Raw genomic sequence first — 17,347 nt, 5'->3', positions numbered from 1 at the left:
AGGATATAGATAGGCTGGTATATTGGGCAGAGAAATGGCAAATGGAATTTAATCCAGATAAATGCAAGGTGATGCATTTTGGAAGAAATAATGTGGGGGGAGTTACACGATAAATGGTAGGCCTATTAAGAGTATAGACACGCAGAAGGACCTGGAGGTGCGAGTGCTCAAGTCCTTGAAGGTGGCAGTACAGGTGGAGAAGGTGACGAAGAAGGCCTATGGTATGCTTGCCTTTGTAGGGAGGGGTATAAGAATATAAAAGCTGGCATCTAATGTTGCAGTTGTATAGAACGTTGGTTTGCCCGCATTTGGAGTACTGTGTCCAGTTCTGGTCGCCTTACTACTGGAAGGACGTGGAGACCCTGGAGAGAGTGCAGAGGAGGTTTACCAGGATGCTGCCTGGTATGGAAGGACTGAGTTATGAGGAGAGATAGGGCAAATTGGGACTGTTCTCCTTAGAAAGGCGGAGAATGAGGGGAGATCTAATAGAGGTGTATAAGATTATGAAGGATATAGATAGAGTGAACAGTGGTAAGCTTTTTCCTAGGTTGGATACAAAAATTACGAGGGGCCACAGGCTTAGGGCAAGGGGGCTGAGGTAAACTCGGAGGTTAGAGGGAAGTTTTTCCACACAGAGGGTTGTGGGGGCCTGGAATGCACTGCCAAGTAGGGTGGTGGAGGCAGGCATGCTAGAGTTGTTTAAGGTTTATTTAGATAGGCAAATGAGCGGACTAGAGAGATGGAGGGACACAGGAGACTGTTCTAAATAAAGATCAAGAACCTTGGTACGTCCCCGGGAATCAACTGATTCCTATGGACCTTCCAACATATTTTATGGCTTACTTGTCTTACTTCTGAGGATTCCATAAATGTCTGTATAAGTTGTGCATGTTTATTGATGTCTTTTCTTTTAATCCACAGGTGATTCAGTCCGCCTTGTTGTCCAACAAGGGGCATACACCTGGTGGGTCATGCAAGGGCTGCTCTTGGATGTTGCTTTGAGACTTGCCTAGCGCTTCATGTCGTTAGTGTATGCTTAAACTGGACCATGTGATGGGCAACATGACAGCTCAGTGACTATCACTGTTTGCTGTGCAGATACATGGATTTGGGCCAGTGTCTGCAGGAGTTTGCGCATTCTTCCCGTGCTTGCAAGGGTTTTCTCTGGGGTGCTCCGGTTTCCTCCCACACCCCAAAAATGTGCTCTTAGGCTGACTGGTGTAACAAATTGTCCCTAAATTAGTCTTCCCTCAATTTTCCCCAATAGGCGTAGACAAAGGTCATAGGTAGAAGAGGGCACTCAATGTTAAAATGGCAGCGCGGGCTCGTTGGGCCGAAGGGCCTGTTTCCCATGCTGTGTTGTTCTTTCTTTGTACAGTGCGAGAATGGCAGGAATCACCTGGCACAATGGTTATGCTGGGGGGGCTCAGAGGCAATAGCCACTAGACATTCTGACAGTGACCATCAGGCTTCCTGGCAGTGGCCACTTGTTGGGTACAGTCAATGTGCCAGGGCAGTGCTAAGCAGGTGGGGCTGAGTGGGAGCTATTCAGCAGGCAATGATGGGAGAGTGTCAGGAGTCCAGCAGGGGGAGCCATTGGAATAATGGTGACCCATGCCATTGGAGGGCGTGGGGGGGGGGGGGGGAGAGAAAAAACATGATGTCAGTGGAAGGGGTCCTGATGTCCATGGGGGTGCAGATGGAGGGAAAAATCTCTCCTGCCCTAGGACTGGCGTGAAACTCACAACTCTCCAAAAAAATTGACCCGAGTGTGGCAAGATTGCCGTGTGGAACGTGTCTGAGACACCAGCATGAATCACTCCACTATAACACTTAATTTTTTGAGAGAATTCCACCCCTGAATTCAATAAAAATGAGGACCATGAAATTATGTCGATTGTCATAAAAACCTTCCTGGTTCACAAATTTTTTTTTTGGAAAGGAGATCTTCAATTTTATCTGCACGTGACTCTAGGCCTGGTTGACACTTAAATACACTCAAATGGCCAGTTGAAGAACAATTAGGCGTGGGCCCAGCCAATGATGTGCACATGCCATGAATAATTTTAAAAATATTTAGGTTTATTTGTTGCACATCTCTATAATGTGGCTATACAAGACTGACACTTTGTAGTTTGCATCCTTTTGTAAATGGGATTTGTGTATGGACATGCTGAATCCATTTTCAAAAACCAAAGGCAAGTATGTCAGTTACAAAGTAATGTACTTGACAAAACAAAAATGTCAGTGTTCATGCGAACAATAGCTTATTTGTGGTACCACAATATATTTAGCAGTAATATAATTGTATGGATGTTCCACAAGTTCTGGCATCAGTGCGCTGAGTGGGCCATTATGCACAAGCCGATCTGTCGGGGGGGGGGGGGGGGGGGGGGGTGGGATTGGCACGTGCACATTGGCCTTTCCCCATGGCCAGCCTCCTGATAGCTTTCCTGACCACTGCCGCCCACCCCCACCGCACACTGCCTGCCTCCTAATGATATGGAAATGTCGTCAATATTTTAATCAGCCTTGCAGTGATTTCTGGCACGAGGCTGATTATGCTGAAAAAATTGACCTGGGAAAGTCATGATCAGCTGGACTCTGGTTGCTAATCTCACTACAGGCCTCCCGCTGATATTTTCCAGCTTGATGCATTACTAAGCGAGCCAGGAAAATTGCACCTAAGATTTCACAGCCACTGCAAAGGTGTATGTTAATCTAGTAGCCTATTGTACAATGGTGTAATTTCACCACAGTGCCACTTGCACTAAATTTTATTTGCTGCAGGACTCAAACAATATTGTCAATTTACAATTCATGTCACTCTGGAATTTAAAACACAAGATAATTTCTTGACCAAGTTATGGATTTGGGAAAAGTAAAAATAGCTAATACCTTATGTCGCAATCGCACCGATGGTGGATAGTGTTTCGCAGCATATCCTTCTTTGGTTGGCCATCCCTCTGTGCTCAGCAAAAAAATGCTAAGCAATAAAAGTAATGACCAGCACTCTGATGTCATCATTGACCTGTGCCTGAAAGAAAAAAAATAAATAAATATGAACCAGTTGTTTATCACAGTTGTGAAGTGACTGACTATTTAATAAATCAGAATCATACAGCAAAGGAGAGGCCCTTCGGCCCAGATCTGCACTAAACTCCCACCTAATCCAGCACATGGCCCATACTCCAAGTGGTCATCCAGATACTTTTTAAAGAACGTGAGGCAATTTGCCTCCACTACCCTGCCAGGCAGCACATTCCAGACCATCTTCACTCTGTTTTTCCTCATGTCCCCTGCTAAATCTCCTCCTCCTAACCTTGAGGTTATGTCCCCTTGTGACTGACCCTTCAACAATGGGGAACAGCTGCTCATCAACTCCATTTATATCCCTCAACTTTGTACATCTTGATCAGGACACCCCTCACTCTTCCCTGCTCCAATGAAAACCACCTAATCCCACCCAACCTCTCCTCATAAATGTTCCATTCTGGATAGCATCCTGGTGAATCTCTCATGCACATCCTCCAGCGCAATCACATCTTTCCTATAATGTGGCAACCAGAACTGCATACAGTACTCCAGCTGCAGCCTCAAAGTTCCATACAACTCCATCATGATTTCCCTGCTTCGATTGATAAGTGGCAAGTGTCAGCACACTTTATTTAGGATCGTATGAGGATGCTTGGGAGGGTGGAAGAGGGGATTAAGCAGACTGGTGCCTTGGTTGAGGAATTTTAGCAACAAAAACTGTTAACTTTGGAATACAAGAGGCTGAAGGTAAATTTAACAGAGGTGTACAAGATTTTCACAGATTTAAATAAGACAAAATAATTACAGTTGAAGAACTAGGTGGCAAGATTTTAGACAACAGATAGGGGGTAGCATCTAAGGAAGATCTATTTACACAGTGAGTGGTAATTGTCTGGTACCATAAGGCAGTGGAAGTGGAGATGATGAATGATTTCTTAGAAATTGAACAGGCGCTTGACAGAAACAAACTTATTAGGCTAAGAAGATAGATTGGGAAGATTCCATCTTAGAACATGGAACAGTAAAACATGGTACAGGCCCTTCGGCCCTCAATGTTATGCCAAGCTACATCTAAACCCAAGATCAAGCTATCCCACTCTCCCCATCATTCAGGTGTGCTCCATGTGCCTATCCAATAACCGCTTGAAAGTTCCTAAAGGTGTCCAATTCCACTGTCACAGCAGGCAGTGCATTCCACATCCCAACCAAATTCTAAGTAAAGAATCTACCTCAGACATCCTTCCTATATCTCCCATCATGAACCTTATAGTTATGCCCCCTAGTAACAGCTACATCCACCCGAGGAAATAGTCTCTGCATGTCCACTCCATCTATAACCCCTCATCATCTTATAAACCTCTATTAAGTCACCTCTCATCCTCCTTCGCTCTAAAGAGAAAAGCCCCAGCTCCCTCAGCCTTTCCTCATAAGACCTACCCTCCAAACCAGGCAGCATCCTGGTAAATCTCCTCTGCACTCTCTCCAATGCTTCCACGTCCTTTTTATAGTGAGGTGACCAGCACTGAACACAATATTCCAAATGTGGTCTCACCAATGTCCGGTATAGTTACAGCATAACCCCACGGCTCTTAAACTCAAACCCCCTGTTAATAAACGCTAACACACTAAGCCTTCTTCACGGCTCTATCCACTGAGTTGCAACATTCAGATCAGTGGCCATGAACCCCCAGATCTCTGTTCCTCCACATTTTTACCAGGATGTTGCCTGGCATAGAGGGGCTGGGGTACGAGGAAAGGTTGGAGAAACTGGAACTTTTCTCCTTGGAAAGGCGGAGATTGAGGGGAGACATGATAGAGGTATATAAGATACTGAAGGGAATAGATAGAGTCAATAGTGCTCCCTAGACTGGGTACAAATACGAGAGGTCATGATTTAAGGGTGAGGGGGGAGAGGTATAATTTGGATGTGACAGGAAGGTTCTTTACACAGAGAGTTGTGGGGGTATGGAACGCGCTATGGTGGAGGCAGGAACGTTGGACTCGTTTAAGGTTCAGTTAGACAGACACATGAGTGAAACGAGGATGGAGGGTTATAGTAGGGGCTATTAAATAAGGTCAGAACCTCGGGAGGCACCGGAAATGCAGACTTGTAAGTTAACGTTTTTGTCTTTTTATTCCGCAGGTGGAGGTCCACCTCGTTGTCAAACGAGGGGCATGAACACGGTGGGTCATGCGTGGGCTGCTCTCGGAGGTTCCGGGAGTGGCCTAGTACTTCGTGTCGGTGTGTGTGCTTGATCGTGGACCGGTAGACGGGCGCCGCAACAGCTCGGTGACTAGCACTGCTAGATACGTGGATTTGGGCCTGTGTCTGTGGGAGTTTGTGCATTCTCCCTGTGGTTGTGTGGGTTTCCTCCGGGCGCTCCGGTTTCCTCCCACACCCCAAAGATGTGCTCTTAGGCTGATTGATTTACTAAATTGACACTATTCTCCCCTGAATCTGGCTAAGTTAGGGGTTCCATTCGCAGACACGCAGGGTAGAATAGGTTTAGGAGGATGCAGCGGCGCGGGCTCGTTGGGCCGAAGGGCCTGTTTCCCGTGCTGGGTTGTTCTTTGTTCTTTATTCCTCAGAACACTGCTGTTGACCCTATAATCCACATTCAAGTTTGTCCTACCAAAATGAATCACCTCGCACTTAGGGTTAAACTCCATCTGCCACTTTTCGGCCCAGCTTTGCATCCTATCAATGTCTCTTTGCAGCCTGCAAGAGCCCTCCACCTCATCCACTACTCAACCAATCTTGGTGTCATCAGCAAATTTACTAACCCACCCTTCAGCCCCTTCTTCCAAGTCATTGATAAAACAAAAATCACAAATAGCAGAGGACCCAGCACTGATCCCTGCGGTACACTGCTGGTAACTGGCTTCCAGTCTGCCAATTTACCTTCCACCATCATCCTCTGTCTAGGAGATAGCCAGTTACTTATCCAATCGACCAAATTGCCTTCTATCCCACATCTCCTTATCTTCTTCGTGAGGCTACAATGGGGAACCTTATCAAGCACCTTATAAAATCTATGTACACGACATCAACTGCTCTATCTTCGTTTACACACTTAGTTATCTCCTCAAAAGAATTCAAATTTGAAAGGCAGGACTTACCCCTCATGAAACCGTGCTGACCAACCCAGATTAAACTGCATCTTTCCAAATGGTCATAAATCCTATCTCTCAGGACCCTTTCCATTAACTTACCAAAGACTAACAGGCCTATAATTACCAGGGTAATTTCTATTTCCTTTCTTGGACAGGAACAACATTCACTACTTTCCAGTCCTCTGGCACAATCCCTGTGAAAAGTCTGACAACACCAGGTTTTAGTCCAACCTATTTATTTGATAATATACTCGCAAGCTTTCGAGGGGTTACCCTCTTCGTCAGGTGAATGGAGAGTTCTGGCCTCAGACAGAGCATATAAAGCACAGACAGTTTAGAGATTACTGATTAAAATGCGAATCCTTACACCTAACCTGCTGTTCAAGACCTGAAGTGGCTGATAATGTGAGTGGTAGGAGCACTGATCACAGTTTAAAGAGATGTGTATTGCTACGACAACGGATGAATGAACATCGCTCGACAGTCACCAGGCAAGACTGTTCCCTTCCTGTTGGCGAACACTTCAGTGGTCACGGGCATTCAGCCTCTGACCTTCGGGTAAGCATTCTCCAAGGCGGCCTTCACAACACACGACAGCGCAGAGTCGCTGAGCAGAGACTGATAGCCAAGTTCCGCACACATGAGGACGGTCTCAACAGGGATCTTGGGTTCATGTCGCACTATCTGTAACCCCCGTGACTTGCCTGGGTTTGCAAAACCTCACTTACTGTACTGTCTGGAGACAATACACATCTCTTTAAACTGTGATCAGTGCTCCTACCACTCACATTATCAGCCACTTCAGGTCTTGAACAGCAGGTTAGGTGTAAGGATTCGCATTTTAATCAGTAATCTCTAAACTGTCTGTGCTTTATATGCTCTGTCTGAGGCCAGAACTCTCCATTCACCTGACGAAGAGGGTAACCCCTCGAAAGCTTGCGAGTATATTATCAAATAAATAGGTTGGACTAAAACCTGGTGTTGTCAGACTTTTTACTGTGTTTACGCCAGTCCAACGCCGGCATACCCACATCATGACAATCCCTGTGGACAGTGAGGACCCAAAGATCAAAGTTAAAGGCTCTGCAATCTCATCCCTTGCCTCCCAAAGTATCCCAGGATGTATCCCATCTGGCCCAGGGGACTTATCCACCCTCAGGTTTTTCAAAATTGCTAATACATCTTTCCTCAGAACATCTACTTCCTCCATCCTATCAGCCTGTATCATGCACTCATCCTCAAAAAACATGGCCCCTCTCCTTAGTGAGCATTAAAGTATTCATTCAACGCCTTATCCATCTCTTCTGACTCCGTGCACAAGTTCCCACTACTATCCTTCACTGGCCCTAATCTCACCCTGGTCACTCTTTCTCATGAGTAAAAAGCCTTGGGGTTTTCTTTTATCTGACCCACCAAGGACTTCTCATGCCCCCTCCTAGCTCTAAGCCCTTTAACTCATTCCTAGCTACCTTGTGACTCTCAAGTGAACCTTGTTTTTTCATCCTTGCATATGCTTTTTCCTCTTAACAAGACATTCAACCTCCTTTGTGAACCATGGTGTTCTCAGTCAGCCATTTCCTCCCTGTCTGCCAGGGACATACTTATCAAGGACATGCAGTTCCTTGAAAACGCTCCACTTTTCATTTGTGCCCATACCTGACAGTTTCTGTTCCCATCCTATGCTCCTTAATTCTTGCCTTATCGCATCATAGTTATCCCTGCCCCAATTATAAACCTTGTCCTGCCGTGTGACCCTATCCCTCTCCATTGCAATAATGAAGGACACCGAATTGTGGTCACTATCTCCAAAGTGCTCATCCACAAACAAATCTAATACTTGGCCCGGTTCATTACCCAGTACCAAGTCCAATGTGGCCTTGTTGGCTTATCCACATTGTGTATGCAGGAGGGTTTCCTGACACTGTACAAAATGTGTCCCATCCAAACTATTCAACCTGTAAAAGGCTCCAATTAATATTTAGAAAGTTAAAGTCACCCATAACTACCCTGTGACCTCCACACCTATCCATAATCTCTTTTGCCATTTCCTCCTCCACATCTCCATTACTATTTGGGGGCCTACAGAAAACTCCCAACTTGACCGATCCTTTCCTATTTCTAACTTCAGCCCATATTATCTCAGTAGGCAGATCGCCCTCAAAATGCCTTTCAGCAGCCATTAAACTATCCTTGATTAACAATGCTACTCCTTCCTTACTCCTACTGAAACATCTATACCCTGGAACTGCCAACCATTCCTGTCTCTGTTCTAACCATGTCTCCGTAATGGCCACAACATCATAGTCCCAAGTACCAATCCACATTCCAAGTTCACCTACCTTATTCCTGATGCTCCTTGCATTGAAGTAGATACACTTCAACCCACCACCCTGTCTGTACACTCCTGCGACCTTGATACCTTCCTCAGTACCTCGCAACCCTCAACACTGGCTTACGGACTACATCTCATTTCCCAATCCCCTGACAAATTGGTTTAAACCCCCCCAGAAGAGCCAACGTAAATTTCCCTCCCAAGATATTACTGCCAGTCTGGTTCAGGTGCAAACCATCCTGTTTGTACAGGTCCCACCTTCCCCAGAACGTGCTCCAATTATCCAAGTAAATGAAACCCTCTCTCCTACACCATCCCTGCAACCACGTTAATCTGCACTCACTCTGTTCCTCAACTCAATAGCACAACATGGAGGAGAAACTTGTGCACTTTGACAATCCCTTGAATTATGCTGTTGGGAGCTCTTTGACACAATGTCCTCACCAGAAGCAAAGTCAGGGAGGAAATGCCAAAGTGCAGCCAAAAAGTCCTCAGCTACATAAAAGACAAGGGAAAATTATGCTTTTCACTAGTGGCGTGATGGTCCCGGTTATTTTGTATTACCAAAATTTGACCATTCACCCATCAAGATTACATGGGCAATGACAGTGCCCCAAGGTTCCCACATTAATCATTAAGTCATTTGTAGGTTTCGGGTTCATTTGCCAAGTCCTGCAGCAATGGAGGATTGATGGAAGGTTCACAGTGTGAAAGTGGCAGTCCCTAGTCAAGAATCCATAGAATCCCTACAGTGCAGGAGGCGGCCGTTGAATCAGCACCATATCTCCAAATGAGCATCTTATCAGGCCCACCTCACCCGATCCCCATAATCCCACACATTGATCAGGGCCAATCCACCTAACCTGCAGTTTCGCACTGTGGGAGGAAACTGGAGCACCTGGAGGAAATCCATGTAGACATGGAGAGATCTTGCAAATGTCACGCAGCCACCCAAGGCCAGAATCAAACCCAGATCCCTGGCACTGTGAGACAGTAGTGCGAGCTACAGTAGCACTACACATTAGGCATGAAGATGGTTGGACAGCCATGATTGGATGCGTTTGCATCTGAGCAGTTCTCAAGATATTCTCTGTACTAGCTTGCTCCCAACCAGTAAAGCTGCCCTAAAAATAGTCCATCCCACCTTTTCCTGGCTGGGGAAAATCATACCCTGTGGGATCACCATCTTCATGATCAATGAAAGAAACTCTAAATTCTGCAACTTGGAACTTTAGAGCACTCATGGATGACCTCAGGACTGACTGTCTAGAAATGAAGAACTGCAATCATAATGTGAGTTAAGACAACTCCAAACTGACAGTGCACCCTGAATGAGACCCATCTTCTTGAGATGTGACTGCTGAAGGAACAAGCAAGGGAAAAACCATCTATTGGAGAGGAAAAAGTGAAAATGACCCTCGTGTCCATGGAGTTGATTTGCCATGTCGAATAGGCAAATCTGAGATGTACTGCCAGAACTCCCAATTGCATCAAATGAAAGGCTCATGACATTTCAATTGATAAGCTGTAATCAATATACCAGCATAATCAACGCGTATGCTCTGACCCTTCTTGGATTTGGATGTTCAGGAAAAGTTCTAATCTGACATTGCTCAAGTCCTCACTGCCATCTCAAAATAGTCATCCTTCAAGGCTCTTTGATGCCAGGGTTGACTATGACTCTGAAGTCGAAAGAAAAACCACTGGGAAAAGCAGGGTGGAGAAAGACAATGCAAACAATGTCCTCCTGCTGACAAAGTCTGCTCAGAATATCCTCAACTACTTTCCATCAGAAGGACAAATACAAAGCTACATGGAGGCATCTTACATCAAAGCACTGGCACCTCCTGGATTTAGGTCATCGTAAGAGTCAAAAGAATGTATATATCACTAAATCCATGTGCAGGACTGGTGCCTGCTGAACAGATCATTGATTTCTTCTATTGGTGAAGAATGTTGACCTAGCACCAAAACATTGTAAGACCCAAAAATTCAAAGGAGGAGAAAGATCAAATGTCTTAGCTCCCTAAGCAAGGCCTCCATGGATATACATGATCTGCATTATGCAGAAGAATGCAGTGTTGTTATTCACTCTGCATTAGACTTGCTGGTCACTCTTGATTTCAATTCTGCACACAAAAGACTTGCCCTGCCCTTGAATGTTGCCAAAGCAAAATCCATATCAACACAACCTTCATAGAATCCCTACTGTGCAGGAGGCTGCCATATGGCCCATTGAGTCTGCACCAACCATAATCCACCCACATCCTATATCCATCACCCCACATATTTACCTCACCAAAACCTCTAACCTATGCATCCAGGAACACTAAAGGGGCAATTTAGCCTGGCCAATGCACCTAACCCACAAATCTTTGGACTATGGGAAGAAACCCACACAAACACAGGGAGAACATGCAAACTCCAGATAGACAGTGACCCAAGCCAGGAATTTGAACCCAGGTCTTTGGAGCCGAGAGGCAGCAGTGCTAACCATTGCGTTGCCCCATGGCAGCACAATGGCCTGTGACTTGGTCAGCCAGATATTTTATCTCCCAAACACATTGAAAGAGACACTCTGAAAAATAGAGAACTTTCCACACTTTGCTAGCCACTTCTCTCAAATGCCACCCCTAACAAGGAGATTCAACACCAGATCAGCTGTGCCAGCTCAGACTTCTATAAGCTTCAAAGTGTATTTGACACCAAAGACCTCTGCAAGTCAAAGGTCCTAGTATACAGAGCAGTTGTCACCACACTGTTGTACTGCAATTACACCAGGACTTTGTATCAGCAACACACGAGCGCAAGAGGGATTCCAACAGCAATGCCTCTGTTGCATCTGCCAGATTTAGGAGGACCAAACGTCATGGCCTTATTGAATCCAACTCCAAGCATTCTGACAAAACTCTTGCAAAACCAACTACAATAGACTGGACACTGTCAGGATGGCTGAACGGCCTCTCCCTGCCAGGTCCTGTTTTCTCAGCTAAGTGGCCACCACTTCCAGGGAGGACAAAGAAAACGCATTAAAGACACTCAAGTTCTCCTTGAGGCATGGCAGCATTGACATTAATGACAGAGAAAAACATATTACCAATTGTTTATTTTGGTGATGCAACTTTTCAATGAAGTTGCATCATGCTTTGGTTCAAAATAATAAGGCAGATCAGCAGCAGAGAAGGAGCTAACAGGAAGAAAGCCCTGTACTTCAGATCCCAGTACCTTCTGAGATGTCCTGTCCCATGTGCCCAAAGATCTGTGGTTTGAGAATCAGCCTGTCCAAATGGCATGAAGACTCCTAGCAGAAAGTCACAACTCTGACTCGACATCATCCTCAAATTGGTAATGAGAGTGGGACAATGAGACTGGTTGGATTGCTCTAGAGATCAGGTATATAGGATCAACAAGTTAAATGGCCTCTTTCTTTGCCATAATGATTTTATTACTTAATGACCCTATAATACATCAGCAACAATCTAAGTCAAGTAGGTGACATAAAAGTCATTAATAACTGATTCAGTTCTCAACATCACATCAGGATAACAATTAAGCAGTGATTCTGTGTCAGTGTTTATATTTTTACTCTATTAAACATTTAAAATTATCTGCCCATTATTCCAAATATAACAATTGGACTGAATTGGTCTTCAATTTGCACATTTTATTCAACAGCAGGGATTGGGGATATGTTTATGTAATCCCACAGGTCCAGCAATTGAACAGAAAGTGCAGGAAATGAACAACAGAACAGTTAGAATTTGTATGGAGAAAAGAATCAATGTGCAAAACAGAATGCAAATAAAAGCACAACTTTAAAAAAAAAAGGTATTTGAAGTTATATCAGACATCTATTTATTGACTATAGGTCAGCCTTCAACACTATTATTCTCATCACCAAACTCAGGGGCCTGGGCATCAGCACCTCCCTCTGTGACTGGATCTTGTCCTTCCTAACACTCAATCAGTAAGGATTGGCAACAACAACACCACCACCTCCATGATAATCCTCAACACTGGTGCCCCACAAAGCTGTGTTCTCAGCCCCCTGCTATACCCCTTATACACCTATGACTGCGCAGCTAAATTCCCCTCCAATCAATTTTCAAATTTGTTGATGACATCACCATAGTGAGTCAGATCTCAAACAATGATGAGACTGAGTACAGGAATGAGATAGAGAATCTGCTGAACTGGTGCAGTGACAATAATCTCTCCCTCAATGTCAATAAAACAAAGGAAATCATCAACTTCAGGAAATGCAAAAGGAGAACAAGCTGCTGTCTATATCAATAGGAACAAAGTAGAAAAAGGTCAAGAGCTTCAAGTTTTTAGGTGTCCAGATCACCAACAACCATGGGTCCCTCCATGCCCACACTATAGTTAAGAAAGCCCACCAAAGCTTCTGCTTTCTCAGAAGACTAAGGAAATTTAGCATGTCAGCTATGACTCACCAACTTTCACAGATGCACCATAGAAAGCATTCTTTCTGGTTGTATCACAGCTTGGTATGGTTCCTGCTTTGCCCAAGACCAAGAGGAACTACAAAAGGTTGTGAACATAACACATCACGCAAACCAGCCTCTCATCCATTGGGAGTCTACATTTCCCGCTGCCTCAGCAAAGCAACCAGCATAACTAAGGACTCCATACTCCCTGGACCTTTTCCTGATAAAAAAAGGTGGGAGAGAACGATACAAAAAATTGTGAAGTCACGTACCAACCAACTCAAGAACAGTTTCTTCCTTGCTGCTGTCAGACATTTAAATGGAGTTACCTTGCATTAAGTTGATCTTTCTCTACATCCAAGCTATAACTGTAACACTACATTCTGCACTCTATGAATGGTATGTTTTGTCTGTATAGCGCAAACAATAACTTTTCATTGTATGTTAATACGTGACAATAATAAATCAATATCAAAATTTCAATTGTTTCTCATACAGCTGTTCTACATGTTCAGACCAAAGATTTAATGGGGTTATAATTTTTAAAAAATCAAATTCAATGGCTCACTGAATGAATATTACAGTACTAATGCCCATAGCCAAGATGGTTAATCGTTGCACAAATAGGTTACATTAACACAGCAATGAAGTTACGGGAAAACTCCGTGGTCACTACACAGTCTGGGCATACTGAAGGAGAATTTAGCACGGCCAATACATCTAACCAGCACGTCCTTCAAACTGTGGGAAGAAACCAGAGCACTCAGAAGAAACCCATGCAAACACAGGGAGAATGTGCAGTCTCTGCACAGACAGTGACCCAAGCCAGAATGGAACTTGGGTCCCTGGTGCTATGAGACAGCAGTGCTAATACTGTGCTACCTTGCCGATGTAGAATTGAGCTAAAATGATTCCTATGCTATTCCTTCACACTGCACAGGTAGTAATCTAGTTTGGAAACCAGGCAGATTCTACAATGGACAGGCAATATATTCCACTAGATTATTGCTAATGGGGTGAAGGCAAGTATTTTCCCATGAATATTAGCTCAAATCCATATCAGAACATTCCAAAGAATCATCCTGAATCTTTGGGCTTCTGGTTATTTTATCATTATGTGGGTATGCTGGCGTTGGACTGGCGTAAACACAGTAAAAAGTCTGACAACACCAGGTTTTAGTCCAACCTATTTATTTGATAATATACTCGCAAGCTTTCGGGGTTAGCCCCTTCACCTGACGAAGGGGCTAACCCCGAAAGCTTGCGAGTATATTATCAAATAAATAGGTTGGACTAAAACCTGGTGTTGTCAGACTTTTTACTGTATTTTATCATTTACAGCCACATGGGAGATAATCTGGTGGAGTGGATTGCCTGTCAATTGTACATTACTGTTAGGGTGGTAATGTGGAATAAAAATAATGATGAGTATTCACTTCCCAATCTTTGGAGGAAGACAGTAGAAAAGATATCTTTCCATGGATACAAACAGTGTTTTCTTCAAGTTTTTCAAGATTACTATGACAAAAGAAAAATTTACCTTTCGACTCTCCCCCTCATTCTTGAGGAAACAGTAATTTACCAAGGGGTTAAAATGAAATGTTTTACATGTAATAATTTCGAAGAGAAAGAAAATCAGTTCCAATATTCGACAAGTGACAAACTCCATGAAATGTCAAGGGTACCTTGTATGCAGCACAAGTATTTATAGGCCTAATAAGTCACAACTGGATATGAAAATTGCACGTCAAATATGATTAATATCAACAACAGCTTGGATTTAAAAAGTACCTTTAAAGAGTTATTAAACAAAATCTGACATTGAACCACAGAAGTTTCCATAATTCATAGCTCTTCTTAAATAATAAACAAGTTGGCAAGAAAACAACTCAGCAGTAGGTTGGGATAGTGGAATCAATTTTCAAACTTGCAGCCAAGGTAATAGTCATTACAATGCTGGAAGAGGACATCTACCCCACCAAGTCCATTCCAGCTATAGTCCCATTCCCCCACCTAATACCATAATCCTGCAAGTTTATTTCCTTTAAATGCCAATTCCAGTTTGCTTTTCAAATCGTTGATTATCTTCACTTCCACCATATTTGTAGGCTCTGAGTCATTACCACTTGCTGCTTAAAAATTTCTTTCCCCACTTCTCTGTAGCAACTGCTCTCGACCCCTAGTCCCTGCGTGATCAGTTAATCAGGACAGCACTTCATCTGTCGCAGTCTTTTCTACATTTATCAAATCTTCCCACAACCTCCTTTGTTTCACAAGCTTCTCTGAACTTAACCTTTGAACGGATTTACCAGAATGGTTTCAGATAATTCAGCAATCAGTAAGATTGAATGTAAAGTGAGAAATTGGGTTCACCACCCTGTTTGATGCCACATGTAATGGTCCAGGCCCTGTCCTGCCAGCAGGATCAGATTTGCACCCTTTCTGGGCAAGATGACGATTAGCATATTAATGTCACAATCAGCATGACATTAAAGGATCCACACAGCACCTCCTGGTATCTCAGATACATACCACCTCACCAGAGTGAATCGGAGGCCAGTGAAGCTCCCAGAGGGTCAGGAACTTGGTTGGACAATACCCATCCGGCAGTGCCTGGTTAGGCACCATAAGTGTACCAAGGGACGTGGCCTGATAGGTGTGGGGCTATGACCAGTGCAGTGCTTTTTGAAGGGGTAATCAAGAAGGTAGATAAGGGCAGTGCAGTTTTGTCTGCATGGACTTCAGCAAAGCTTTTGACAAGATACCGCATGATAGATCGTTGCACAAGGTTAAATCTCTCAGGATCCAGGATGAGGTAGCTAATTGGATACAAAATTGGCTTGATGGTAGAAGCCAAAGTGTGGTGTAGGTAGTTGTTTTTCAAACTGGAGACCTGTCATCAGTGGTGTGCCTCGGGGATCGGTGCTGGATCCACTGTTATTTGTCATTTATATTAATGATTTTGATGAGAATATAGGAGGCATGGTTAGCAAGTTTGCAGATGACACCAAGATTGGTGGCATAGTGGACAGTGAAGGAGGTTATCTCAGATTGCAATGGGATCTTGATCAATTGGGCCAGTGGGTGAATGGCAGATGGAATTTAATTTAGATAAATGCGAGGTGATACATTTTGTTAGATTGAACCAGGGCAGGACTTAGTTAATGATAGGGCATTGGGAAAAGTTACAGAACAAAGATCTAGGGGTAGAGGTTCATAGCTCCTTGAAAGTCGAGTCATAGATGGACAGAGTGGTGAAGGTGGCATTCAGCAGGCTTGGCTTCATCAGTCAGAATACTGAATACAGGAGTTGGGACGTCTTGAAGTTATACAAGATATTGTTAAGGCCACACTCTGAATACTGTGTATAATTCTGGTCACCCTAAATTATGAAAGGGTATTATTAAACCAGAAAGAGCGCAGAAGAGATTTACCAGGATGCTACTGGGACTTGGTTTGGATTAGAGGTGGTGCTGGATAGACTGAGACTTTTCTCTCTATAGCATAGAAGGCCGAGGGGCAACCTTAAAGGTGTTAAAATAATGAGGGGTATAGATAAGCTAGGTAGTCAATACCTTTTCCCAAAGGTAGGAGTCTAAAACTAGAGGGTATACGTTTAAAGGTGAGAGGGGAGAGATACAAAAGGGTCCAGAGCGACAATTTTTTTCCCCCCCACAGAAAACAGTGAGTATCTGAAACAAGCTGCCAGAGGTAGTAGTAGAGACAGGTATAATTTTGTCTTTCTAAAAGCATTTAGACATTTACATGGGCCAAATGGAGCAATTGGAGTAGCTTAGAGGTTAAAAAAGGGCAGCATGGACAAGTTGGGCCGAAGAGCCTGTTTCCATGTGGTTGTGGCCAAACAGGCCACCTAAAAATGACAATTTATAGAGCACTCTGAGACAATTGGACAAGAACTAAAACAGCAAGCTGCAGCCTAAAAGACAGATAAACAGGCTGCAGATCAGATGACTGAATATACAGGATGTGAGCCATCTCCAGGACAAAGGACACTTTCTGGTCAAACTGGGTTATTTAATGACATAGGGGCACCTTAACCCATAATGTGGGATGGAGGTATGTCCTACGTGCCCCCAGCACCTGCAAACATGGCCATTGAGGACCCATAGTAAAAAGTCTCACAACACCAGCTTAAAGTCCAACAGGTACATTGGGGAGACCATGCAGACGCTACGACAATGGATGAACGAACACCGCTCGACAATCACCAGGCAAGACTGTTCTCTTCCTGTTGGGAACACTTCAGCAGTCACAGGCATTCCACCTCCAATCTTCAGGAAAGCGTTCTCCAAGGCAGCCTTCACGACACATGACAGCACAGAGTCACCGAGGAGAGACTGATAGCCAAGGATCAGAAGGACCTTGGGGGCCGGGTCCATAGGACTCAATCGGCTTC

General features: G+C 44.1%; 1 protein-coding gene across 4 annotated transcripts in view; it reads right to left on the bottom strand.

Moving 5' to 3' along the window:
• fstl5 (follistatin-like 5) overlaps nucleotides 1-17,347 on the bottom strand; it is a 553,829-nt gene that overhangs the window by 510,056 nt on the left and 26,426 nt on the right. For all 4 annotated transcript variants that reach the window (XM_080193441.1, XM_080193448.1, XM_080193454.1 and 1 more), the window contains exon 2: nucleotides 2,899-3,037. In XM_080193441.1, coding sequence (XP_080049567.1) covers nucleotides 2,899-3,037 — 139 coding nt within the window. The remainder of the gene's footprint in view (nucleotides 1-2,898; nucleotides 3,038-17,347) is intronic.

Source organism: Carcharhinus amblyrhynchos, chromosome 1 (assembly GCF_965287045.1).
Source record: "Carcharhinus amblyrhynchos chromosome 1, sCarAmb.v2.hapA, whole genome shotgun sequence".
Taxonomy (NCBI): Eukaryota; Metazoa; Chordata; class Chondrichthyes; order Carcharhiniformes; family Carcharhinidae; genus Carcharhinus; species Carcharhinus amblyrhynchos.
The sequence above is the reverse complement of the archived record's forward strand: the minus strand, read 5'-3'. Positions and strand labels throughout refer to the sequence as shown.